General features: G+C 50.8%; 1 protein-coding gene across 1 annotated transcript; it reads right to left on the reverse strand.

The window, feature by feature from the left end:
* Positions 1–1266: 1266 nt before the first annotated feature.
* Positions 1267–26310, reverse strand: GPX4 (glutathione peroxidase 4). The gene is made up of 7 exons (XM_069216524.1): positions 26156–26310; positions 20564–20658; positions 4602–4746; positions 4263–4414; positions 2821–2845; positions 2146–2205; positions 1267–1528 (listed from the first exon to the last, which is right to left on the reverse strand). The coding sequence occupies exons 1-7, from the start codon at positions 26276–26278 to the stop codon at positions 1496–1498; spliced, it is 633 nt and encodes a 210-aa protein (XP_069072625.1). The 5' UTR covers positions 26279–26310; the 3' UTR covers positions 1267–1495.
* Positions 26311–27368: the final 1058 nt, after the last annotated feature.

Genomic DNA, 27368 nt, shown 5'->3' on the forward strand with positions numbered 1-27368 from the left:
GGCAACATGACTTCATGCCAGGCTTGGATACTGGGCACCAGCCTCAATCGTTGACATCCAAGCCTTGCAAGTCTGTCTCACTTTTGTCCATGGTTTCGTAAAAGACTGAGCCTAGCATCAGGCATTAATTCAAGCTTGCTTCTGCCAAAAGCACATCATCAGATAAGCCATATTTACAACCTACAGCTCAGATGTTGCGCTCTGGAAGCGCATTGCAAGCTAGCTATGCGACTGGCAGGCCTGGGGCTTCACAGCAAACCTAAATGTCTACAACTGCCCAGAAGCCAAACGTTCTAGCATATTCCAATGCAGGAAAGGCAGGATTACAAGGCTGGCATAAGGACTTCCTCTGTAACAAGCTTGTTTCTGCAAGGGCAACTGAGAGCCTGGCTCCCCGAGGGCAATTGTAAACACCACCTCCAAAAAGGCAACAAGGAGAGTTTGCAGAAGAAGCGACTCGCCCCAGTAAAAACCAGGGCAGCAAGGAAATGCGTTCATTGCATTAAAGCACCAGCGAGTACTACACAAATGGGTATCTACCATAGGAAGCCAAAATGGTGCCAAGTGCATGTCAGTTCAACTTAAGACTCAGGAAAGATCTGGCAGGGCTGGAGACGGAGGCAAACCTTTGGTCAAGCAGACCCAGACCATGCCACAGAAAGCAGAAAACACTTCTTGCACAGAATGGCTGTACCCCGCTCAGTGGCATATTGGCTATTACGATGACTGTTCTAGTGCTGGGAACCCTACAGATAGCCATGCGCTCTACACAAACTATAGAGCAGAACCCTGGTAAACTAAACCATGCCAACACCACACCAGGAGGATTGCCTGAGAGGGACACTACAATACGTGTAAAGCATGGCAGCAAAGATGGCGCAAAATTTGGGGAAGCATGACAGCCTTACAACAGCCCATGCTCTTCAGTCGATGCTGGTGGCCAAACAAATTACATTAAAAATGGTCTGTGTGGCAAACATCAGCAGGGAACAGACTACCTGCCATTGCCCTCAAGGTCATGCACGTAGACTTCTGGAAATTAAAGAATCTTCTAACTGCGCCAGATTTGGAACTTCCTGCCTGGTATCGGAGAGAAACCTAAATTGTTGAGTTTCAGGAAGCACTAAAACCATTTCTAGCCAACAGCAGAATTTTACGCTCAGTTCTAGTGCTGCAATATTTCAGAACTCATTTGGTTAGCAGCTCCCCTGTGTCCACAGATATTATTAGTAGCCCCTTCCCCGGCCCAGTAAGACCGTCAGTAGCTTTAGGGTTTCCATAATTCACATTTTATTTCTATTTTCCATCACATGATCAGTTGTTTTCTGTAGAAAGTGGCAGCTCCTGGCTGCTGCGAGGAGTCTTCTCCTGTGTGCGCACGCCACGCACAATCCAGCCTGCCCCCTCCAGCATCGGTTTGGAGACAGACCTTCATGATTCAGGAGCAAAGACTCCAGGTCCAAGCAGACAAGAGGGTGAGGTAGCAGAAGAGCAGCTACAGGTAAGAGGGGAGGTCCTTCTCAATCACCTGAGGAGACAAACACAGGAAAGTCAAGCTGGAAGGCAAAGCAGGAAAGAGGCAGCAGAGCTGCAGGCATCAGGGGCTATATTTAGGAGTTTGTCACGCACTGCAGCAAGTCACCTTCCTGCGCTCCACTGCATGACGGGGAAGGAATGCGCTGCATTCCTGTCCTCCCTCCCTCCCTCCCCCCCCCCCCCCCTTGCACTGGCACCCTTTTGGCAGACTAGCACCAACCTGCAGCCAGTGTGCTGGCAGATTTGGGTGAACTGTGCACCTTTTACACCCAAACTACTGCCGATAGGTGCACACCACCAACCTCCTGTGCCCAGAGCTGCACACTCCAGGCTTTAGCACTAGAAGCTCACCGCAGAGATCCTCGGTGGAACAGTGAGGTCCCCATCCTGAAACCACTGCCCCCAGCTGGACACCTACAAAGCCCCACCAGAGCGGTCAGCCAGAAGCCTTTCTTAGCATGCCCAAGCACCAGCTGAAAGCTGCACACCTCACACCGCGCCCACCCTTCCTCTACAGCTGCACCTCTTTCCCACACCTACCCAATCTTGAGCTACACCTGTGCAGATGGTCTGTTCCAAGCCCCCAGAAATGTAAAGAAGAAAGCTCACCACCGGGTCGTCCATTGGACTGTATCTCTTCACTACTTGTCCTTCACGGTCAATGAGAAACTGGGGAACAAAGAAAGAGGGTATAAAGAAGCAGGAAAGCCGGAGGGGGGGGGAAGAGATTCATTAGTGTACTGGAGTGGGGCACAGGGAGATCTGCTGTTGGTCTAACCTAGGGCACAGGGAGGATAGGAGGTATCCTGGTGGGCTTGAGTGAGGTATAAGGATTGTGGGTGGGTTCTAAAGTGGGGCACAGGGGGGCTGAGAGATTCACTAGTGGGACACAGGGAGGTCTGATGGTGGCGTAGTGTAGGTACGAGATATCATGGTAGGCTAGAGTGGGCCACAGGGAGGGTACGAGTTACCCTGGTGTGGTGGGTACGAGTGAGGCATAGGGATGGTGGGAGAGTTCAGTGTGCTGGATAGAGGAGTAGAGCATATGATTATTCTCACATGCAGATGCCCCTGCAATGGCTCACAATGCTTGCTTGCTTGCACGGTTTGCTGGGTTTAACCAAAGCATCCAGAACTGAAGACCGCGGCGAAGCTCAGAAGACAGACATTACATTCTTACATGGGACTGGCTTGCTGAACCTGCTCTACCAGGTTACCCGGCCCTTAATGTGCACAAACACATTCCAAGCATAACTGCAGAGCAAGAGGGAGACTACATCTTACCTTGGAGAAGTTCCATTTAATGGCACTGGAGGAGAAAAAGAAACAAGAGTGATTGACAAGGAAACATGTCACTTAGCACCCCCTCAATGAAGCACAGAGAGATACTCCCAACTCAACCAAGCCAGGCACCCGCCTACTCCGTACCCTGGACCACGACAAGCTCTATACTGAGGGGGCAGGTGGTGGCTGCCCATCCGACCTCTCAATGCTGCATGCACTCGGAGGAAGTGGTGCGAACAGAAAGGAGGTAGTGAGCCTGCCGCCCTGCCAATGCACCACTGCAGAGAAGCGCTGCAGACTGCCAGGCAGATGGGATTACAATTGAAGAGGCTATACTGCCAAGATGTTCTAAGCAGCCACCACCGGTGAGGCTCACCAGCAGCAAAGTTGGCAAGAGCAATGGACTTAAAACTACATGGGGGGGGGGGGGGGGGGTCAAGAAGCCAGATGCGGGTCCAACTTGGGCCAGGTAAAGAGAGCCTTAACTCACCACATAGCCAACATACAGGTCTGATCATGCGTGTCAGACTGCCCTCTCAAGCTACTTCTCCATTCTCAGTGCAGTTCTGCTCTAGTCTGTTGCACGTCAGAGGCTGCTGAAGCACCAGAATACTGGACAATGACAACACTGGACGCCGTTTGTAAGAACCTCAGAACTCTCCACTAGTCATCTGTGTGACATTTATACAAATATTTATAGAGGGAATACCTACAACACACAAATGTATTTAAACAGGATGGACTGCTGCTATTGCAAGAGAACCTTTGGTCATATGATATGTAGAGATCAGAGTTGTACACCCATAGCATGGAGTAACTGTAGTCCAGGAGCAAAGGCCCGCGAGGACAGATGTGATCAAATGTAACAGCAGCCCTCACATCCTCCAGCGAGTGCAGCTGCGACTTGTGTCAGAAAGTGCTCTCGAATTCAACTTAGGAGGTGGGAGAGCAACAGTTCTATGCTACCCTCATACTCAGTGGTGACACAGCACTGCCCAGCCTTAAGGCAAATGTTCTTCAAACATCTTAACGCTGGCACTGCCCACTGTATTAAAAAAAAAAAAAAAAAGGCATCCAGTCTTTCAAAATGACAAACTTTTTAACAATATTTCCATTAAATCTGCAAATCTAAACATAATTCACATTTCAAACATTGCAGTTACATTCAGTTTTCCCTTTTAAAAAGACACTTGCCAACAGGGTAGTGTCAGCCTGGTCTCCCTCAACCATTAGATGGCGGAATAATGCACAGCATGCAAATTCAGAAAACATTCACGCTGCAAAACTACTGTTCTTCCATTAGAAACACAGCACTCCAGGGCATAGTAATCCCTCTTGTCTAGAGGCACTCAGGAACCCCTGAAGACCTCTGCATTAAGGGGTGCATTCAACAGCTCTTGCTGATCACCAGACCAGCATGGACGTGGTCTGCGCATACTCACTCGCCAAAGGTCCCCCCGCCTTTAGGCTGCTTCTTCATCCACTTCCAGAGAGGGTGGGCTCCGTCTCCATTCACATCTATTTTGCTGAACATGTCGAACTGTACATTGTACCCGGCGGCAAAGGCTTTAATCTGTGCCTCGTCTCCAGGTTCCTGAGCAAGAAAAAGATCTGTCAATGCGCACGGAAGCTGCTATGTGGCAGGTGCAGCACTACTTGCCTTGAGCACCCTCATCATTGCATAGTGCCCTACTTAAGTTAATCAAATTCTCAAGTATGAGCTGAGCCCCTCTCCCCAAATAATTCTTAACGACCACCACCCTTCCCTGCCCGTCACAGACCTGTTTACCAAACTGGTTTGAAGGGAAACCCAGGATCCGTAAACCCTTCTCAGCATAAGTGGCGTGAAGTTGAACAAGCTGAGTGTAGTTTACGGGGGTCTTTCCTCATTTGGAGGCTACGTTGACGATGATGCAAACAAGCCCCCTAGAATGAAGCAGAAAATAAAATTGTCAGAGCAAATCTTCATCTACTTGTTTATTCAGTCCATGTTTCCCACCTCACGGATCTTCTAAGCACTTTGTGAAACAGAAGGTGGCTGATGAGACAAGCGAGCTCTGAACCATCAGATCCCTTACAAGAAATCACCACAACAGGAGCCCCTCCAGAGGAAATCACACCTCTGCAGTTATGCTGAATCCCTCAGACTTACTGCACCTGTGCCACACTATCCTATCTGGCAAACTTCAAAGATGAAGTTATCAGCCCCCCCCAAATGTGATTAATGAGGTCACGCTTTCCAATCAGATGTCAGGTGCGCAGCAGGAGCATGATGGAGCCTCCTTTAATGTTTAAGGCCCCTTTTGTTGTTTTCTTTTTTGGCAGGATGGTGATTTTTATGCAGACAAGCCGAGCGTCACAACTCTAACTGGCGCCCCGACACTCACTGCTAATCACCCCCACATTTTACATCACTCATGACATTAATAATATCACTGTAATGTGCAGTAAAATTATTGATGCGAAAACTATGCATGGCAGGGGCGTGAGTTAGTTACTGGAGAAAACAAACTGCTGAATTTCTATTGTTTTGTGCGAGTAAAATCTGATCCTAGCTAAAACATCCTGTAACAAAAAAAAAAAAAAAAAAAGAGAGAGAAGGTGTGTGTGTGTTCGATGGCATGTATAGCTGCAGATACACATGCTATGCATATTCTGCCATCTTTCTTCAAAGAAGTATTTTCGAGTCACAAGGTCGAGTGACTCCTCTTCGGTTCCATGCGCATCAACTCCATGTTAGATTGTTTTCTTTCCGCCATCGGGTTCGGACATGTTTCTTTATGCTCTGATAGTTGAGTCGGAAAAGTTCTGTAACTCGTTAATTCTCGTCGGTATGGTTTCGATCGGGTACCATCTCTCATCGACACGTCAGGTCAAACATCTTTACTTGCCCTTCGCGGCGCCCACGCCCAACCCTCATGGACCGGACCCCGCTTTTATCCTCAGTGCCATGCCAAATTTCCATATACAGACCAACATCTCGTCTAATCTCCGTCTCTCCCCAGACCATAGAGAGGAAAATTGTGAGGCCTGCAGATCCTTCCAGTCGAAGAAAACTCTGAGACAGAAGAAGAGCACGAAGATTGGAGATGGCGCTGAAGGGCATCGAACATCTCACAGTCGAGGAAGAGGAGATTATGCACACCGCAGTCTCCGCCCGAGGGTCCGACTGAGCAGGAGTCAGAGGAGGACAGACTGGTCACAGTAGGACAGCACGTGAGTACACCTGCCCCTGTCCCAGCCAAGCCCAAACATAAGGCCTTGGGAACGCTACTGCTGGAAGGCCATGGCTTGACCTGCAAAAAGACCAAATCGGTGACCAAGCAACAACTTTGGCACCAAAAAAGGCCACGCCACTGCAGCCTTCGGACTCGAGGCGAAGCCCTGGCTCCGAAACAAGCAGACATCGAACCTTCGAGTCGAAACCTGCAAAAAACGCTTTCGGAGCTGTCCACTCCCAGCCTGTCGATCCTGAAAGCACCAGCTTTGGAGCCGAAAAGGCCAGTTTATACAGGAGGAACATGGACTTTCCAAAGTACTTAAAGAAAGCCAGATTTTTGGAGGAACACACACAAATGGAGGACATAGATAAAAAAGGCAAGCCAGAATTCACATTCACAAGGACACTGGCAAGATCATAACTGCACCTCCTCTGAAGCATACGAGGAAGCTGGTCTTTCAGGAACAATTGTACAGTGCTCAGCCACCAGCTAAAGTGCCAGAGACTGAACAAAAATCTCCACCTCCACAATTTTCTCCTCCTCAGTCGCCTCACCTGCTTGTCTCTCCACCTACTACTCCTCACCTGTACAGTCTCCTGTACATTCTTTTGATTCACAAGACAATGTGGATCCATGGGATCTATATGATCCAGATCCCATTCCTGATAACAGCCCAGACTGCTATCCCTCCAAACCATCACCACCGAAGGATAGCACTGAATATACTCAGGTCTTCGCTAGGGCAGCATCCTACCACAATGTCGCCCTGCACACTGAGCCCTTAGAGGACGATTTTCTCTTTAACACATTATCCTCTACACACACTACATACCAGTCCCTTACCATGCTTCCAAGCATGTTAAAGCAGGCACACCAGATATTTCAAGAGCCAGAAAAAGCCAGGATAATTACTCCCAGAGTGGAGAAAAAAATATAAACCACCTCCCTCTGATCCGGCATTCATTACACAGCAACTGCCTCCTGATTCTGTAGTTGTAAGCGCGGCCAGAAAGAGAGCCAACTCCCAATCATCTGGGGGATGCACCACCACCAGACAAGGAGGGCAGAAAATTTGATGCTGCGGGCAAAAGGGTAGCATCGCAGGCAGCCAACCAATGGAAGATAACCAACTCCCAAGCACTGTTGGCTAAATAGGATAGGGCCCACTGGGACGAGATAAAGGATATCATACAACATCTCCCCAAAGACCAACAAAAAAGGGCACAACAAATAGTCGAGGAAGTGCAGGCTATTGCCAATAACCAAATTAGATCTGCCCTAGATTCAGCTAGAACAATTAATACTGCTGTTACCATACAGAGAGACTCATGGCTTAGGTCTTCAGGGTTTAAGCCTGAAATTCAACAGGCAGTCCTTAATATGCTGTTTAATCAAAAAAAGCTTTTTGGCCCTGAAGTAGATACGGCTATTGAGGAGGAAAAAAAAAAAAAAAAAAAACACAGACTCAGACACCGCTACTAAAGCCATGCGTGCTTTGTATACGACACAATATAGGGGATCCTTTCGGAAACCGGAGGTGGTTTCAGAGCACAAACACCTGAGGCATCCACCTCACAATCAAAGTCAACCTACCAACCTCAATACCAACGAGGTGGGTTTAAAGGTAATTACAGAGGCCAATTCCCCAGAGGCAGGGGGAAATATCCAGTACAAAACAAGCCTCACAGCCAAAACAGTGACTCCATCTCTTCTCACATCTCACCTGTGAGGGTGGGGAAGACTGCAAATGTTCCACAACAACTGGCTACCCATTACAACAGACAACTGGGTATTATCTATTATCTGCAATGGTTCTTGCATAGAATTGGCACAAATTCCCCGAAATATACCTCCAAAAAGCACACACTTTCCTCCCAACATATCTCAATGTTGCAAGAAGTAGTAAAATCACTATTACTCAAACAAGCGATAGAGCTTGTACCACAAGATCAGATAGGAACAGGGGTTTACTCACTGTACTTCCTTATTGCCAAAAAAGACAGAACCTTAAGACCAATATTAGATCTCAGAACTCTCAATCTTTACATCCTGTCCGAAAACTTTCACATCGTAAAACTACACGATGTGGTCCCACTGCTACAGCAGCAAGATTTCATAGCAACATTAGACCTCAAGGATGCGTATTTTCACATACCCATCCATCCAGCGCACAGAAAATCTCTCAGGTTTGTAATTCAGGGAAAACATTACCAGTTTAAAGTGTTACCTTTCGGGATAACAACTGCTCCCAGAGTATTTACAAAATGCTTGGCAGTAGTAGCTGCCTACCTAAGACAACACATTCATGTCTTCCCAGATCTCGACGATTGGCTAATAAAACCCAACAGTCATACACAGTGTCAAAACCAGACACATTATGTAATACAAACCATACACACCCTCGGGTTCTCCACAAACTACCAAAAATCCCACCTACAACCTGCGCAAATTCAACAGTATTTAGGAGCCACACTAAATACACAAGCAGCACTTGCAAGCTCAAGTCCACAAAGAGTGCAAGCATTTCACAATGTATTGGCACAAATTCAGCCAGGCCATCAGTACACGGTCAAATTCGTAATGAAACTGTTGGGCATGATGGCATCCTGCATCGCCATTGTCCCGAATGCAAGATTACACATGCGGCCCTTACAACAGTCCCTCGCACAGCAATGGTCGCAGGCGCAGGGTCAACTTCACGATCTACTGTTGATAGCCCGCCAAAAACGCATATCAGTTCAGTGGTGGAATTCCACCAATCTAAAACGAAGGGCGGCCTATTCAAGGCCCTGTGCCTCAGACCATACTTAAAACAGATGCATCAATGATTGGATGGGGAGCACACCTCAACAATCACAACATTCAAGGGCAATGGGATGCCAAGCACAAGCACTTTCACATAAATCACCTAGAATTGCTAGCCGTATTCCTAGCACTCCGAGCTTTTCAGCCTCTCACAAGAACATACTTATCAAAACAGACATGACAACAATGTATTACCTAAACAAACAAGGAGGGACCCATTCATCTCAACTGTCCCTCCTAGCCCAAAAGATCTAGCATTGGGCAATCCACTACAACATTCATCTGGTAGCACAGTACATTCCAGGAATACACAACCAATTGGCAGATGTTCTCAGATGATATCAAACACACGAGTGGGAAATTCATCCCCAAGTGCTTCACACATTCTTTCACCACTGGGGGAACGCCAGACAGACCTATTCGCCACCAGCGAAAATGCAAAATGCCAAAACTTCACATCCAGGTACCCACATCCTCTATCCAAGGGCACTGCTCTATGGATGAATTGGTCAGGGATATTTGCTTACGCTTTTCACCCCTCTCCCGCTCATTCCAGTTCTAGTCAAACTGCGTCAAAACAAACTGAAAATCATGCTTATAGCACCAACGTAGTCACGTCAACCCTGGTAGACGACACTGTTAGACCTTTCAGTAGTACCACATATCAAACTCCCCAACAGACCAGATCTGTTACCACAGAACAAACAACTGATCAGGCATCCAGATCCCAAAATACTCAATCCAGCGATTTGGCTCCTGAACTTCCAACTCAATGTATGGAAGTAATCAAACAGGCAAGAAAACCCACTACCAGGCAGTGTTATGCAAACAAATGGAAAAGGTTTGTGTATTACTGACAATCTAAACAAATTGCCACTCTTTCAGCGCCAATACAAGACATTGTAAGTTATTTGCTTCATTTACAAAAAGCAAATTTAGCCTTTTCGTCCATTAAAACACATTTCACTGCAGTTTCTGCAAAAAAAATACCTTCATGGAAGAATTAAAACGCATCATTCCACCGAGAATACCTCCAGTGCCTTCGTGGAATCTAAACATAGTACTCAAACGACTCATGGGGCCACCATTTGAACCTATGCATTCATGTCAGATTCAATACCTAACATGGAAAGTTGCCTTCCTAGTTGCAATTAATTAAGGAGAGATAGTGAAATCCAAGATTTCACTATTCAAGAACCGTTCATACAAGTACACAAAGTTGTACTTCAAACAAACCCAAAATTTCTCCCAAATGTTATATAACATTTTCATATCAAACAGTGGAACTACCAGTCTTCTACAGCCAGACTCTGTAGAATGAAAGAGCCCTGCATACATTAGACATTAAAAGAGCTCTAATGTATTACATAGATAGAACTAAATTATTTAGGAAAACCAAACAGTTATTTGTGGCGTTCCAGAAACCACATACTGGTACCCCTATTTCAAAGCAAGGGCTAGCTAGATGGATAGTAAAATGCATCCAAACATGTTACCCTAAAGCTAAAAGGCAGATATTAGTAACACCTAAAGCACATTCCACATGGAAAAAAAGAGGCTACAATGGCTTTCTTAGGAAACATACCAATGGCTGAAATCTGTAAAGCAGCACTTGGTCAACACCCCATACATTTACCAAGCATTACTATGTAGATATGTTAGCAATACAACAGGCCACAGTAGGACAGGCTGTACTAAGAACACCATTTCAAACAACTTCAACTCCTACAGGCTGACCACCGCTTATGAGAGGTAAAACTGCTTTGTATACTATGCATAGCATGTGTATCTGCAGCTACACATGCCATAGAACGGAAAATGTCACTTACCCAGTGTACATCTGTTCGTGGCATGACGCTGCAGATTCACATGCTGTGCATTATAGTATATATGTGTATATAGTAAAAGTGCCCATGCAATGGAGTGGGTATGTATGTACATAATGTGTATAAGAATAGTATATATTTACAAATTGTAAGGAAATGCTTCCTTGGCATGGTTAGCCCCTTACTTTTTGCCTTTGCTGACGCCAAGTTATGATTTGAAAGTGTGCTGAGGCCTGCTAACCAGGCCCCAGCACCAGTGTTCTTTCCCTAACCTGTACTTTTGTTTCCACAATTGGCACATCCTGGCATCCAGGTAAGTCCCTTGTATCTGGTACCCCTGGTACCAAGGGCCCTGTTGCCAGGGAAAGTCTCTAAGGGCTGCAGCATGTCTTATGCCACCCCGGGGAACCCTCACTCAGCACAGACACACTGCTTGCCAGCTTGTGTGTGCTAGTGGGGATAAAATGACTAAGTCGACATGGCACTCCTCTCAGGGTGGCATGCCAACCTCACACTGCCTATAGGTATAGATAAGTCACCCCTCTAGCAGGCCTTACAGCCCTAAGGCAGGGTGCACTATACCATAGGTGAGAGCACCAGTGCAGGAGCACTGTGCCCCTACAGTGTCTAAGCAAAACCTTAGACATTGTAAGTGCAGGGTAGCCATAAGAGTATATGGTCTGGGAGTCTGTTATACATGAACTCCACAGCACCATAATGGCTACACTGAAAACTGGGACGTTTGGTATCAAACTTCTCAGCACAATAAATGCACACTGATGCCAGTGTACATTTTATTGTAACATACACGCCAGAGGGCACCTTAGAGGTGCCCCCTAAAACCTTAACCAACTACCCGTGTAGGCTGACTGGTTTTAGCAGCCTGCCACACACTATACATGTTGCTGGCCACATGGGGAGAGTGCCTTTGTCACTCTCGCCAGGAACAAAGCCTGTACTGGGTGGAGGTGCTTCTCACCTCCCCCTGCAGGAACTGTAACACCTGGCGGTGAGCCTCAAAGGCTCACCCCCTTTGTTACAGCACCCCAGGGCACTCCAGCTAGTGGAGTTGCCCGCCCCCTCCGGCCACTGCCCCACTTTTGGTGGCAAGGCCGGAGGAGATAATGAGCAAAACAAGGAGGAGCCACTGGCCAGTCAGGACAGCCCCTAAGGTGCCCTGAGCTGAGTTGACCGACTTTTAGAAATCCTCCATCTTGCAGATGGAGGATTCCCCCAATAGGATTAGGGATGTGCCCCCCTCCCCTCAGGGAGGAGGCACAAAGAGGGTGTAGCCACCCTCAGGGCTAGTAGCCATTGGCTACTAACCCCCCAGACCTAAACACACCCCTAAATTGAGTATTTAGGGGCTCCCAGAACACAGCAAGATAGATTCCTGCAACCTAAGAAGAAGATGACTGCTGAACTGAAAAACCTGCAGAGAAGACGGAGACACCAACTGCTTTGGCCCCAGCTCTACCGGCCTGTCTCCCCACTTCTTAAGACACTGCTCCAGCGACGCGTTCCCAGGGTCCAGCAACCTCAATCCTCAGAGGACTACCCTGCATCTAGAAGGACCAAGAGCTCCCGAGGACAGCGGCTCTGTTCCACAAAGACTGCAACTTTGCAAAAAAGCAGCAACTTTGAAACAACACACGTTTCTCGCCAGAAGTGTGAGACTTTGCACCCGACACCCCCGGCTCGACTTGTGGAGAACAAACACCACAGGGAGGACTCCCCTGTGACTACGAGATCGTGAGTAGCCAGAGTTGACCCCCCCCCGAGCCCCCACAGCGACACCTGCAGAGGCTCCCCCTGACCGCGACTGCTTGCTTCAAAGACCAGACGCCTGGTAAAGACACTGCACCCGCAGCCCCCAGGACCTGAAGGAACCGAACTCCAGTGCAGGAGCGACCCCCAGGTGGTGGCTACCCCGAGGAGCCCCCCGCCCCCCCCCCCCTTGCCTGCATCGCTGAAGAGACCCTGTGGTCTCCCATTGAATCCTATTGCGAACCCGACGCTTGTTTGCACACTGCACCCGGCCGCCCCCGTGCCGCAGAGGGTGTATTTTCTGTGCTGACTTGTGTACCACCCCCCCCCCCCCGGTGCCCTACAAAACCCCCCTGGTCTGCCCTCCGAAGTCGCGGGTACTTACCTGCTGGCAGACTGGAACCGGGGCACCCCCTTCTCCATTGAAGCCTATGCGTTTTGGGAACCACTTTGACCTCTGCACCTGAATGGCCCCGAGCTGCTGGTGTGGTAACTTTGGGGTTGCTCTGAACCCCCAACGGTGGGCTACCTTGGACCCAAACTTGAACCTCGTAGGTGGTTTACTTACCTGCAAAAACTAACAAACACTTACCTCCCCCAGGAACTGTTGAAAATTGCACTTAGTGTCTAGTTTTAAAATAGCTATGTGTCATTTATGTGAAAACTGCATATGCTATTTTGCTAATTCAAAGTTCCTAAAGTTCCTAAGTGAAGTACCTTTCATTTAAAGTATGGTTTGTAAATCTTGCACCTGTGGTTCTTAACAAACTATATATAAAAAACCTATTGGCCTGGAATTGTCTCCGAGTGCGTGTTCCTCATTTATTGCCTGTGTGTGTACAACAAATGCTTAACACTACCCTCTGATATGCCTACTGCTCGACCACACTACCACAAAATAGAGCATTAGAATTCTCTTTTTGCCATTATCTTACCTCTAAGGGGAACCCTTGGACTCTGTACATACTATTCCTTACTTTGAAATAGTGCATACAGAGCCAACTTCCTACACCCAGTGTACATCTGTTTGTGGCATGAAACGCTGCAGATTCACATGTGCCCTCCTGCCACCCCGGCAGCCTGTAACCGTTATAAGTTGATGAAACTTGTACATTTGTGTAGGAAGTTGTCTCTGTATGTACTATTTCAAAGTAAGAAATAGCATGCACAGAGTCCAAGGGTTCCCCTTAGAGGTAAGATAGTGGCGAAAAGAGATAATTCTAATGCTCCATTTTGTGGTAGTGTGGTCGAGCAGTAGGCTTATCAGAGGGTAGTGTTAAGCATTTGTTGTACACACACAGGCAATAAATGAGTAACACACACTCAAAGACAATTCCAGGCCAATAGTTTTTATATAGAAAATGAAAATGTCACTTACCCAGTGTACATCTGTTCGTGGCATTAGTCGCTGCAGATTCACATGTTTGGCACAGTCCGCTGCCTGGTGTTGGGCTCGGAGTATTACAAGTTGTTTTTCTTCGAAGAAGTCTTTTTGGTCACGGGACCGAAGGACTCCTCCCTCTTTGGCTCCATTGCGCATGGGCGTCGACTCCATCTTAGATTGTTTTCCCCGCAGAGGGTGAGGATGGAGTTGTTTGGTATAAATAGTGCCCATGCAATGGAGTGAATATGTATGTATGATAAGAGTTTCTAATAATTATTTACAAATGTTCAGATGTTTAAGGTTCATGATCTACTTCTAAACGGCTACAGGCTTCCCGGGGAGGTGGGAGGGTACATGTGAATCTGCAGCGACTAATGCCACGAACAGATGTACACTGGGTAAGTGACATTTTCAGTTCGATGGCATATGTTGCTGCAGATACACATGTTTGGCATAGACTATAAAGCAGTTACCTCCCCTAAAAGCGGTGGTTTAGCCTGTAGGAGTTGAAGTAGTTTGGAATAATGTTCTTAGTACAGCTTGGCCCACTGTAGCTTGTTGTGCATTTAGTACGTCTACACAGTAGTGTTTAGTAAACGTATGAGGCGTAGACCAGGTTGCAGCCTTACATATTTCGCTCATAGGAATGTTTCCTAGAAAGGCCATTGTAGCACCTTTCTTTCTGGTTGAGTGTGCCTTTGGTGTAATAGGCAATTCTCTTTTGGCTTTAAGATAGCATGTTTGAATGCATCTGACTATCCATCTAGCAATGCCTTGTTTAGAGATTGGATTTCCTATGTGTGGTTTTTGAAAAGCTATGAACAGTTGTTTTGTTTTCCTGATTAGCTTTGTTCTGTCAATGTAATACATTAGTGCTCTTTTGATGTCTAATGTATGTAGTGCCCTTTCAGCCACAGAATTTGGTTGTGGGAAGAACACTGGCAATTCTACCGTTTGATTTAAATGGAATGGTGAGATTACTTTTGGCTGAAATTTTGGATTTGTTCTTAGAACTATTTTATTGTTGTGTATTTGAATAAATGGTTCTTGTATGGTAAATGCCTGTATTTCACTTACTCTTCTGAGGGATGTGATTGCAATGAGAAATGCGACCTTCCAGGTTAGATATTGCATTTCACAGGAATGCATGGGTTCGAAAGGGGGACCCATGAGTCTTGTTAAGACGATGTTAAGGTTCCATGAAGGAACTGGTGGTGTTCTTGGTGGTATAATTCTTTTTAGCCCTTCCATGAATGCTTTAATAACTGGTATTCTAAATAGAGACGATGAATGAGTAGTTTGTAGGTAAGCAGATATAGCTGCGAGGTGTATTTTTATAGATGAAAAAGCGAGATTTGCTTTTTGCAAATGTAGTAAGTATCCTACTATGTCTTTAGTAGAGGCATGTACTGGTTGTATTTGATTGGCATGGCAGTAGTAAACAAATCTTTTCCACTTAGATGCATAGCAGTGTCTAGTGGAAGGTTTTCTAGCTTGTTTTATGACCTCCATGCATTCTTGTGTGAGGTCCAAGTGTCCGAATTCTAGGATTTCAGGAGCCAAATTGCCAGATTCAATGATGCTGGGTTTGGATGTCTGATCTGTTGTTTGTGTTGTGTTAACAGATCTGGCCTGTTGGGTAGTTTGACATGCGGTACTAGTGAAAGGTCTAGTAGAGTTGTATACCAAGGTTGTCTTGCCCATGTGGGTGCTATCAGTATGAGTTTGAGTTGGTTTTGACTCAACTTGTTTACTAGATATGGAAGGAGAGGGAGAGGGGGAAAAGCGTACGCAAATATCCCTGACCAATTCATCCATAGAGCATTGCCTTGTGATTCGCGGTGTGGGTACCTGGATGCGAAGTTTTGGCATTTTGAGTTTTCTCTTGTTGCGAACAAATCTATCTGGGGTGTTCCCCAAATTTGAAAGTACTTGTTCAGAACTTGGGGGTGAATTTCCCATTCGTGGACTTGTTGGTGGTCTCGCGAAAGGTTGTCTGCTAGTTGGTTTTGTATTCCTGGAATAAATTGTGCTATTAGGCGAATGTTGTTGTGAATCGCCCACTGCCAAATTTTTTGTGTTAGGAGGCACAATTGTGTTGAGTGTGTTCCTCCTTGTTTGTTTAGATAATACATTGTTGTCATGTTGTCTGTTTTGACAAGAATGTATTTGTGTGTTATTATGGGTTGGAAGGCTTTTAACGCTAGAAATACTGCCAACAGTTCTAGGTAATTGATATGAAGTTTTGTTTCGTGTATATCCCATTGTCCTTGAATGCTGTGGTGATTGAGGTGTGCTCCCCACCCTGTCATGGAAGCATCTGTTGTTATAACGTATTGAGGCACTGGGTCCTGAAACGTCCGCCCTTTGTTTAAATTTTTGCTGTTCCACCATAGAAGCGAGAGGTATGTTTGGCGGTCTACCAACACCAGATTTTGAAGTTGACCCTGTGCCTGTGACCATTGTGATGCTAGACACTGTTGTAAGGGTCGCATGTGTAGTCTTGCGTTTGGGACAATGGCTATGCATGATGACATCATGCCTAGAAGTTTTAGCGCAAATTTTGCTTGTATCTTTTGGTTTGGAAACATAGCACTTATTAGCTTGTGGAATGCCTGCACTCTTTGTGGACTTGGAGTGGCAATTCCTTTTGATGTGTTGATGGTTGCTCCTAGATATTGTTGTGTTTGACACGGTTCTAGGTGTGATTTTGTGTAGTTGATGGAAAACCCCAGTTTGTGAAGGGTTTGTATGACAAAGGTGGTGTCGTTTGCGCATTTTTTTACTGTGTTGGTTTTGATTAGCCAGTCGTCTAGGTAAGGGAACACATGTATCTGTTGTCTCCTGATGTGTGCTGCTACTACTGCTAGACATTTTGTGAACACTCTTGGTGCAGTTGTTATTCCGAATGGCAACACCTTGAATTGGTAATGTATTCCTTTGAATACGAACCGTAGGTACTTTCTGTGAGAAGGGTGTATTGGTATATGAAAGTACGCATCCTTTAGGTCTAATGTGGTCATGTAATCTTGCTGTTTGAGCAGTGGAATGATGTCTTGTAGTGTGACCATGTGAAAATGGTCCGATATGATGTAGGTATTTAGTGTCCTGAGATCTAATATTGGTCTCAATGTTTCGTCTCTTTTTGGGATTAGAAAGTACAGGGAGTAAACTCCTGTGTTTTTTTGTTGTACTGGTACTAATTCTATTGCATCCTTTTGCAGTAGTGCTTGAACTTCTAGTCCTAAAAGTTCTAAATGATGTTGTGACATTTTGCGTGTTTTGGGGGGGATGTTTGGTGGGAAGTTGTGGAATTCTATGCAATAGCCATGTTGGATTATTGCTAATACCCAATTGTCTGTTGTAATCTGTTGCCAAGATTGGTAGAATTGGCTTAGTCTTCCCCCCACTGGTGTTGAGTGAAGGGGTTGCGTGACTTGAAAGTCACTGTTTAGGTGGAGGTGTTTTTGGAGTCTGGAATCTTCCCCTACTCCTTGGGAATTGACCCCCCCGATATCCCCTGAAACCACCCCTTTGGAAGGAACCCTGATATGGTGTGGTTCTTGATTGTTGGCTGGTGGTGTCTGTGGGTTGGCCACGAAACCCCCCTCTAAATGGAGTTTTTCTGAAAGAGCCTCTGCTCTGCGGGGAGTAGAGTGCGCCCATGGCTTTGGCCGTGTCTGTGTCCTTTTTAAGTTTTTCAATGGCTGTATCCACTTCCGAGCCAAACAGTTGTTTCTCGTTGAAGGGCATATTAAGGACAGCCTGCTGGATTTCAGGTTTGAAGCCTGAAGTGCGTAGCCAAGCGTGTCTCCTTATGGTGACAGCAGTGTTGACTGTTCTTGCTGCAGTATCGGCTGCGTCTAGTGAAGAGCGGATTTGATTGTTTGAGATCGTTTGTCCCTCTTCCACTATTTGCTGCGCCCTTTTTTGGTATTCCTGGGGAAGATGGTCTACGAGAAGTTGCATCTCGTCCCAGTGTGCGCGGTCATATCTGGCCAGCAGCGCTTGTGAATTTGCGATGCGCCACTGGTTGGCTGCCTGTGACGCCACTCTTTTCCCTGCCGCGTCAAATTTTCGGCTTTCTTTGTCCGGAGGTGGGGCGTCGCCAGATGTATGTGAATTTGCTCTTTTGCGAGCTGCCCCTACTACCACAGAGTCGGGTGGTAACTGCGAAGTAATAAACACTGGGTCTGTGGGTGGTGGTTTGTATTTCTTATCCACGCTTGGGGTGATGGCTCTTGATTTTACGGGCTCCTCAAAAATTTGTTTCGCGTGCCGTAACATCCCTGGTAGCATTGGGAGACATTGATATTGGCTATGTGTAGCCGAGAGGGTGTTAAATAAGAAATCATCCTCTATAGGATCGGAATGCAGTTGGACATTGTGGAAGTCTGCAGCCCTAGCCACCAGTTGCGAGTATGAGGTACTGTCCTCTGGCGGTGACGGCTTTGTGGGGTATGACTCGGGATCATTCTCCGGCACTGGGGTGTCATACAGGTCCCAGGCGTCTTGATCCTGATCGTCATGACTTATGGTAGTTTGCGCTGGTGAGTGCATTTGTGGCGGTGTTTGTGCCGCGATGCCTGTGGAGGAGAGGGCGGAGGCGTGACTTTTTTTAACCACTTTGGCTTGTGGTTGTGTGTCATCCTTTGGAAGTCCGATCCTTCTTTTCCTCATGATTGGGGGAAGGGTTGATATCTTCCCTGTATCTTGCTGGATGCACAGTCTCTTTTGTGTGTAGTCCGATTCTACACTTTGGAGCTCTTGTCCAAATTTGTGCATTTGGCCACTTAGTCCTTGTTCCTCTGAGTAGGATGAAGGTGTGGTATTTTTCGGCGCCGAGAGAGAATCTTTTTTGGGTTTCGGCACCGACAGAATTTTTGTTCCTTTCGGCATGGATTCTCGGTGCCGATGTTTTTCGGTGCTGGTATCTTGTTTTTGTCTCTTGGAGCCGCTTTCTCGGCTCCGAGGTTGCTCCATGGCGGTCCCTCGACCGGAGTCGGGTGTCTTCGCTATGGGCGTGCCCTTTTTCGGCCCCTTCGACGGGTCGCCTGATTTATGGGTCGAGCCATGGCCTGTTGGCAGTGGCGTCCCCTGGGCTTTCGGTTTGTCGATGGATTTACTTTTCGACGTCTTACTCACAGTTTGTTGCTGTTGTTCGACGTCGGAGTCTCCGGATTCTGATTCCGGAACCGAGAATGTTTCCTCTTCGTCGTCGAAACGTTGTTTTGTCGACGTGGACGCCATTTGGTGACGCCTGGCTCTTCGGTCCCGGAGTGTTTTTCTGGACCGGAAGACTCGACAGGCTTCACAGGTATCCTCCTTGTGCTCGGGGGACAAGCACAAGTTACAGACCAAGTGCTGATCTGTATAAGGATACTTACTGTGACATTTTGGGCAGAAACGAAACGGGGTCCGTTCCATCGGCTTCGATGTCGCACGCGGTCGGGCCGACCAGGCCCCGATGGGGGATCGAAACTGCCCCAAAGTCTTCCGAGGATCGGTGTCGATGTACCTAACTATCCCGATACCGAACGGAACAATACCGACGCTTTCTTCCGAGATTCTGACTAACTTTCCGAACCGAAACACGGAGCGAAAAGGAATACGTCCGAACCCGACAGCGGAAAAAAACAATCTAAGATGGAGTCGACGCCCATGCGCAATGGAGCCAAAGAGGGAGGAGTCCTTCGGTCCCGTGACCAAAAAGACTTCTTCGAAGAAAAACAACTTGTAATACTCCGAGCCCAACACCAGGCAGCGGACTGTGCCAAACATGTGTATCTGCAGCAACATATGCCATCGAACATATATTTTCTTAGTTTATGTTAAGAACCACAGGTGCAAGATTTACAAACCATACTTTAAATGAAAGGTACTTCACTTAGGAACTTTGAATTAGCAAAATAGCATATACAGTTTTCACATAAATGGCATTTGTTGTGATTACGTATTGAGGCACAGGGTCTTGGAATGGCCGCCCTTGGTTTAAATTTATAGGATTCCACCATTGAAGCGAGAGGTGTGTTTGGCGGTCTATCAACACTAGATCCTGATGTTGACCCTGTGAGAGATTCGATAGAAACCAGTAAATACGGTCATGCATGTCTGTCGGTGTGCAGAGACTCAGTACACTCCAATACCTGGATGTAGACTTGCAGACATGGTGCAAATTCAGATCCTTACTAGAATTAACACCCTGCTGTCATAGGAGCGTTGGAACAGAGATGCTCTTATCAAAGACCTGATAATTAAAACGTTGCCATATTTGTCACCTCACGGAACAAGCAGATTATTTTGTAGTTCACAGATTTTTCCCTTGGACGGTAGGTACCTTCTAAAATTCCACACCCTTGAAAGATACACCAGACGAGGTATGAACCAGTGTATTCTGTGGGTGGTGTACATACTGGCCCAGCCACACTTCATCATACCTGCAATGGTGGAGTGGACAACTGTACCCAACTCAAGTTACTACAGACGCCCTTCATCCGCAAGCAGTGATCTTGCCTCAGTCTCCATTCTCTCCCACTCCACATGCACCGAGCCAGCACCAACTTTGTAAATATATAGATTTTAAGACACCTATGTCAAATTGCAAGCAGGTGAGAAACAACTGTAAACCAAAACCCCTGGAGGTAATTTAGGAACATGCAGAGCAACTGCACGAACCTGTACACCTCATGCAGGCGTGAGATGAAATTCCCCAGAGCTGAAGGGGTACACGTCCCACTCACCGGTATTTTTCCAGGGACACCTCATTTCCATCAATGTCTTTGGCTGAGAACTCGTAAATGGACTTGGCGTTCTTCCAGTCGTCCACTTGGGCACACTGTGTAGAAAAGAGAAAAGGGTTCACTCCTCTTCTAGGTGAAATAAAATCAAAAACACGTGCAGCAGCCACCAGACACCAAGAGATGGCCTCAAACCACACAGCAGATAATCACACTCCGTCACGAAGACTGCCCCAGAACCTGCATCGCTAAAACACTCACACCAGTGTCAGGCCTTGTACAGGGTACCTGGTGTAATGACAAGTAATGCTCTCTAACCCTATAATCAAAGGCAGCCATTCACAGCATAGCGAGCCCACATATTTCCAAGGCCACAGTAATCTTACTGCAGCCTCTGATACTTGTCAGCCGGAGCACCCCATGGTCTGCGCTTATTCCACTCTTAGGAGCAGCCCCCCCCCCCCCAAACACCCTAACGGGTGGTATGCCCCTGCACAGCCCCCCCCCTCCTCCTCACTCTGGATGGATGTCTGACCCTGCACAGCGCCCCCCCCCCCTCACTCTGGATGGATGTCTGCCCCTGCACAGCACCCCCCCCCTCACTCTGGATGGATGTCTGCCCCTGCACAGCGCCCCCCCCCCATCTCATTCTCTGGATGGATGTCTGCCCCTGCACAGCGGCACCCCCCCTCCTCACTCTGGATGGATGTCTGCCCCTGCACAGCAGCCCCCCCCTCCCTGGATGGATGTCTGCCCCTGCACAGCAACCCCCCCCCCTCCTCACTCTGGATGGATGTCTGCCCCTGCACCCCCCCCCCCTCCTCACTCTGGATGACTGTCTGCCCCTGCACACCCCCCCCCCCCCTCCTCACTCTGGATGACTGTCTGCCCCTGCACACCCCCCCCCCCCTCCTCACTCTGGATGACTGTCTGCCCCGGCACACCCCCCCCCCCTCCTCACTCTGGATGACTGTCTGCCCCGGCACACCCCCCCCCCCCTCCTCACTCTGGATGACTGTCTGCCCCGGCACACCCCCCCCCCTCCTCACTCTGGATGACTGTCTGCCCCGGCACACCCCCCCCCCCTCCTCACTCTGGATGACTGTCTGCCCCTGCACACACCCCCCCCTCCTCACTCTGGATGACTGTCTGCCCCTGCACACACCCCCCCCCTCCTCACTCTGGATGACTGTCTGCCCCTGCACAGCGCCCCCTCCTCCTCACTCTGGATGGATGTCTGACCCTGCACAGCGCCCCCCCCCCTCACTCTGGATGGATGTCTACCCCTGCACAGCACCCCCCCCCCTCACTCTGGATGGATGTCTGCCCCTGCACAGCGCCCCCCCCCCCCATCTCATTCTCTGGATGGATGTCTGCCCCTGCACAGCGGCACCCCCCATCTCATTCTCTGGATGGATGTCTGCCCCTGCACAGCGCCCCCCCCCCCCCTCCTCACTCTGGATGGATGTCTGCCCCTGCACAGCGCCCCCCCCCCCCTCCCTGGATGGATGTCTGCCCCTGCACAGCGCCCCCCCCCTCCCTGGATTGATGTCTGCCCCTGCACAGCAACCCCCCCCCTCCTCACTCTGGATGGATGTCTGCCCCTGCACCCCCCCCCCTCCTCACTCTGGATGGATGTCTGCCCCTGCACACACCCCCCCCCTCCTCACTCTGGATGACTGTCTGCCCCTGCACACCCCCCCCCCCCTCCTCACTCTGGATGACTGTCTGCCCCTGCACACCCCCCCCCCCCCTCCTCACTCTGGATGACTGTCTGCCCCTGCACACCCCCCCCCCTCCTCACTCTGGATGACTGTCTGCCCCTGCACACCCTCCCCCCTCCTCACTCTGGATGACTGTCTGCCCCTGCACACCCCCCCCCCCTCCTCACTCTGGATGACTGTCTGCCCCGGCACCCCCCCCCCCCTCCTCACTCTGGATGACTGTCTGCCCTGGCACCCCCCCCCCCCCTCCTCACTCTGGATGACTGTCTGCCCTGGCACACACCCCCCCCCCCCCTCCTCACTCTGGATGACTGTCTGCCCCGGCACACCCCCCCCCCCCCCCTCCTCACTCTGGATGACTGTCTGCCCCGGCACACCCCCCCCCCCTCCTCACTCTGGATGACTGTCTGCCCCGGCGCACACCCCCCCCCCCCCCCCTCCTCACTCTGGATGACTGTCTGCCCCGGCACCCCCCCCCCCCTCCTCACTCTGGATGACTGTCTGCCCCGGCACACCCCCCCCCCCTCCTCACTCTGGATGACTGTCTGCCCCGGCACACCCCCCCCCCTCCTCACTCTGGATGACTGTCTGCCCCGGCGCACACCCCCCCCCCCCCTCCTCACTCTGGATGACTGTCTGCCCCGGCGCACACCCCCCCCCCCCTCCTCACTCTGGATGACTGTCTGCCCCGGCACCCCCCCCCCCCCCCTCCTCACTCTGGATGACTGTCTGCCCCGGCACACCCCCCCCCCCCTCCTCACTCTGGATGACTGTCTGCCCCGGCACACCCCCCCCCCCCCCTCCTCACTCTGGATGACTGTCTGCCCCTGCACACCCCCCCTCCTCACTCTGGATGACTGTCTGCCCCTGCACACCCCCCCTCCTCACTCTGGATGACTGTCTGCCCCTGCACACACCCCCCCTCCTCACTCTGGATGACTGTCTGCCCCTGCACACCCCCCCCCTCCTCACTCTGGATGACTGTCTGCCCCTGCACACCCCCCCCCTCCTCACTCTGGATGACTGTCTGCCCCTGCACACCCCCCCCCCTCCTCACTCTGGATGACTGTCTGCCCCTGCAATGACCCCCCCCCCGGATGGATGAATGTCTGCCCCTCCAATGCTTCCTGTTGGCTTGGGGCAGAAGCCAGTCTTCACAGCATCAGGGATGCAGCTCTGGTACAGGGGGGGCACATCCTGGGAAGGCGCAGGGGGTTTCATCCAGGGAGCCCCTCACTGACCCTTCTCTCTAGGGGACGCTGCTCAAAGCCCCCTCTGGTTTCTTCTTCCAAGTCATGGCTTACAGGTGCTGTGCCTCATAAACAACTGACGTGTAATCTCTCTTGGAAAGGATTACTAGATCCGTAACCCACAGGCAGATCCTCGGGTAATCACGCCATGCGAGTGACAAAGCCAAAACCTACAAAGAGGAACAGAATCATGCGGGAGGGGCGGGTGACAAAGCCAAAACCTACAAAGAGGAACAGAAGCCACAGAAAGAAAAACAGCACTGAACCTCACAGGCAGGAACAGAAGCCAGGAAGGCACCTGCTTCTAGGCGCAGTGTGTGATGACGAAGTGCCAACCTCCTCAGGCCGCGCAGGGGCCCTGGTGGGAGCGGAGTCTAAGGGGCACCTCCAGTCACCAGCTCTACCCAGGGGCCCCAGGAAGTGGGGGTCCTGCATCACTGGCCCCCTCCTGCTAGAGCTCAGATGGCCCAGGGCTTGGCGCTATACGAGACATACAGAGGCAGCCGACTGCTCATCCCCCCGGTCATACTATGGTCACCACACCCCAACCAGAGGCACATGGGAGGGTGACTTACATCCAGGAACATGGGAAAGGGGGGGGGGGGGGGGGGTCTGTGACTTACAGCCAGGCACCTGGGAAGGGGGGGGGGGGGGCAGTGACTTACAGCCAGGCACATGGGAGGGGGGGTGGGGGGGGGCAGTGACTTACAGCCAGGCACATGGGAGGGGGGGTGGGGGTCTGTGACTTACAGCCAGGCACATGAGAGGGGGGGGGGGTCTGTGACTTACAGCCAGGCACGTGAGAGGGGGGGGGTGGGGGTCTGTGACTTACAGCCAGGCACATGAGAGGGGGGTGGGGGTCTGTGACTTACAGCCAGGCACGTGAGAGGGGGGGGGGGGGGTCTGTGACTTACAGCCAGGCACATGAGGGGGGGGGGGTCTGTGACTTACAGCCAGGCACATGAGGGGGGGGGGGGGGGTCTGTGACTTACAGCCAGGCACATGAGAGGGGGGGGGGGGGGTCTGTGACTTACAGCCAGGCACATGAGAGGGGGGGGGGGGGGGGTCTGTGACTTACAGCCAGGCACATGAGAGGGGGGGGGGGGGGGTCTGTGACTTACAGCCAGGCACATGAGAGGGGGGGGGGGGGGGTCTGTGACTTACAGCCAGGCACATGAGAGGGGGGGGGGGGGGTCTGTGACTTACAGCCAGGCACATGAGGGGGGGGGGGGGGGGGTCTGTGACTTACAGCCAGGCACATGAGAGGGGGGGGGGGGTCTGTGACTTACAGCCAGGCACATGAGAGGGGGGGGGTCTGTGACTTACAGCCAGGCACATGAGGGGGGGGGGGGGGGGTCTGTGACTTACAGCCAGGCACATGAGAGGGGGGGAGTCTGTGACTTACAGCCAGGCACATGAGAGGGGGGGGGTCTGTGACTTACAGCCAGGCACATGAGGGGGGGGGGGGGTCTGTGACTTACAGCCAGGCACATGAGGGGGGGGGGGGGGTCTGTGACTTACAGCCAGGCACATGAGAGGGGGGGGGGGTCTGTGACTTACAGCCAGGCACATGAGAGGGGGGTGGGGGTCTGTGACTTACAGCCAGGCACATGCTGGAGGGGGGGGGGGGGTCTGTGACTTACAGCCAGGCACATGCTGGAGGGGGGGGGGGGTCTGTGACTTACAGCCAGGCACAAGAGAGGGGGGGGGGGGGGTCTGTGACTTACAGCCAGGCACAAGAGAGGGGGGGGGGGGGGTCTGTGACTTACAGCCAGGCACAAGAGAGGGGGGGGGGGGGGGTCTGTGACTTACAGCCAGGCACAAGAGAGGGGGGGGGGGGGTCTGTGACTTACAGCCAGGCACAAGAGAGGGGGGGGGTCTGTGACTTACAGCCAGGCACATGAGGGGGGGGGGGTCTGTGACTTACAGCCAGGCACATGAGAGGGGGGGGGGGGTCTGTGACTTACAGCCAGGCACATGAGAGGGGGGGGGGGTCTGTGACTTACAGCCAGGCACAAGAGAGGGGGGGGGTTTGTGACTTACAGCCAGGCACACGAGAGGGGGGGGGGGTCTGTGACTTACAGCCAGGCACAAGAGAGGGGGGGGGGGGGGGGGTCTGTGACTTACAGCCAGGCACAAGAGAGGGGGGGGTCTGTGACTTACAGCCAGGCACATGCTGGAGGGGTTGGGGCAGAAACGTAAAGTTGAAAGCTGGGACATTTCCCAAGAGTTGGGGGGCTACAAGTGAAGTTCCGCGGCGCTCATGAGCGCAGTCACGGGGAGCACCTGAAGCCAGCACCGCGCCCGCTAAATAAACGGCCTCCTGACACCGCCAGCGGCTCTGGAAAACCCAACAAACCCCCCCCCCCCTGCTCAGTCGAGCCCTGCGAAACCCGGGGCGCGAGGGACACGCCCCCAAAACTGCCGGGATAGCGGGCGACGCCCGGTCACCCGAACTCTATGACCCGGGCCCGCTCTGCCCCTTCCCCGCTCTATGACCCGGACCCGCTCTGCCCCTTCCCCGCTCTATGACCCGGGCCCGCTCAGGCCATCTCTATGACCCGCTCTGCCCCCTCCGCTCAGGCCAGCTCTATGACCCGTGCTTGCCTCGCGCCCCTCACCATGCTCGCGGTTCGTGCTCTCCCAGCGTTGCTCGCGCCCAGCAGCACCAGTGCTCCGTTTTTCACTGCGCGAGCCACAGTAGACAACATGGTGTCAGCAGACCCCGCCCAAGCGGCAGACATGGGCCAATCACAGCCAGGGGGCGGGACGGCAGTGACTTGCAGGTACAGCTTCCAGAGCTTGTGATCAGAGGAGCCCTCGAGCCTAGGGCGGGGCTTAAAGGAATTAGGGGGCGGAAGCGCCGCGAGCCCGTGGGCGGTGCCTGAAGCTGGGGAGCCCGGGGCTAGCCACAAACACAGAAGAAGGACTACTCTGCCCCCTGCAGCAGGGACAGCAGCACTTCCGGTGTGTTGGGACCCCCAAGCGTGAAACACATTTCTCAACTTTTAAAGACTTTTAGGACTGAAAACTAATTAGCATATTTGATGACGCCAACACAACTCTTTCCACACAACCTTTGAGCTCCCACAGCAGTGCCAGTATAACAGTGACATCATAACCTTCAAAACAGCGCCTAACTCCTATTCCTTTTTGTTGGCGCCTACAGAGGAGGGTCTGCAGCTAACACTCATCTCTTTGGGACGCCTTCTACCAGCATTTCGTTTTAAAAACTCTCAGAATGCAGGGAGCTGTGTCAGCTGCCACATCTACAGGGTTCAGGCCCTGTGGGGAATCATCTCTCAAATAAATGCCTGTGACTGACTCACATGTGGTTCCCTGTGGTGCCTGAGAGAGGGCCACCACCCCAGGGCATTGGCACCAGGAATCAGGGCTCTCTGGCGAAGCACCTCAGACCCCGCGCCGGGATGCGTTGAGGTGTAGCGGTAGCTCCCAGGCCTGCCCCGCCACAGGCTCTTCTCACAGTGTAAATCCTCAGGCACCTCTAAGAAGCACAAGAAGTCTAGGTAGGCCCCATCCTTGCACCCCTTGGTCTCCTGTGAAGGTGCGAGGAAGCCATCACGGTTACAGGTCACGCTACCAATGCCATTCTATTCTATACTTCATTCCAACCCTTGTTTTACAGCAAACAGAATTTCTGGGGTCTGTCAGCAATCCACAGCAAATAGAGGACTTTTGCAAAGCCATGCTATGGCCTTTCCGCACATCACATGCTCACTCTGGTGTGCCAGCGGGTCCCAAGGAGATGAGAAGCCTCCCAACTGGGCTTCCACCTGCGAGTACGCCCTTGGCCCCAGTTGGACACTCTGGACC

Source organism: Pleurodeles waltl, chromosome 12 (assembly GCF_031143425.1).
Source record: "Pleurodeles waltl isolate 20211129_DDA chromosome 12, aPleWal1.hap1.20221129, whole genome shotgun sequence".
Classification (NCBI taxonomy): Eukaryota; Metazoa; Chordata; class Amphibia; order Caudata; family Salamandridae; genus Pleurodeles; species Pleurodeles waltl.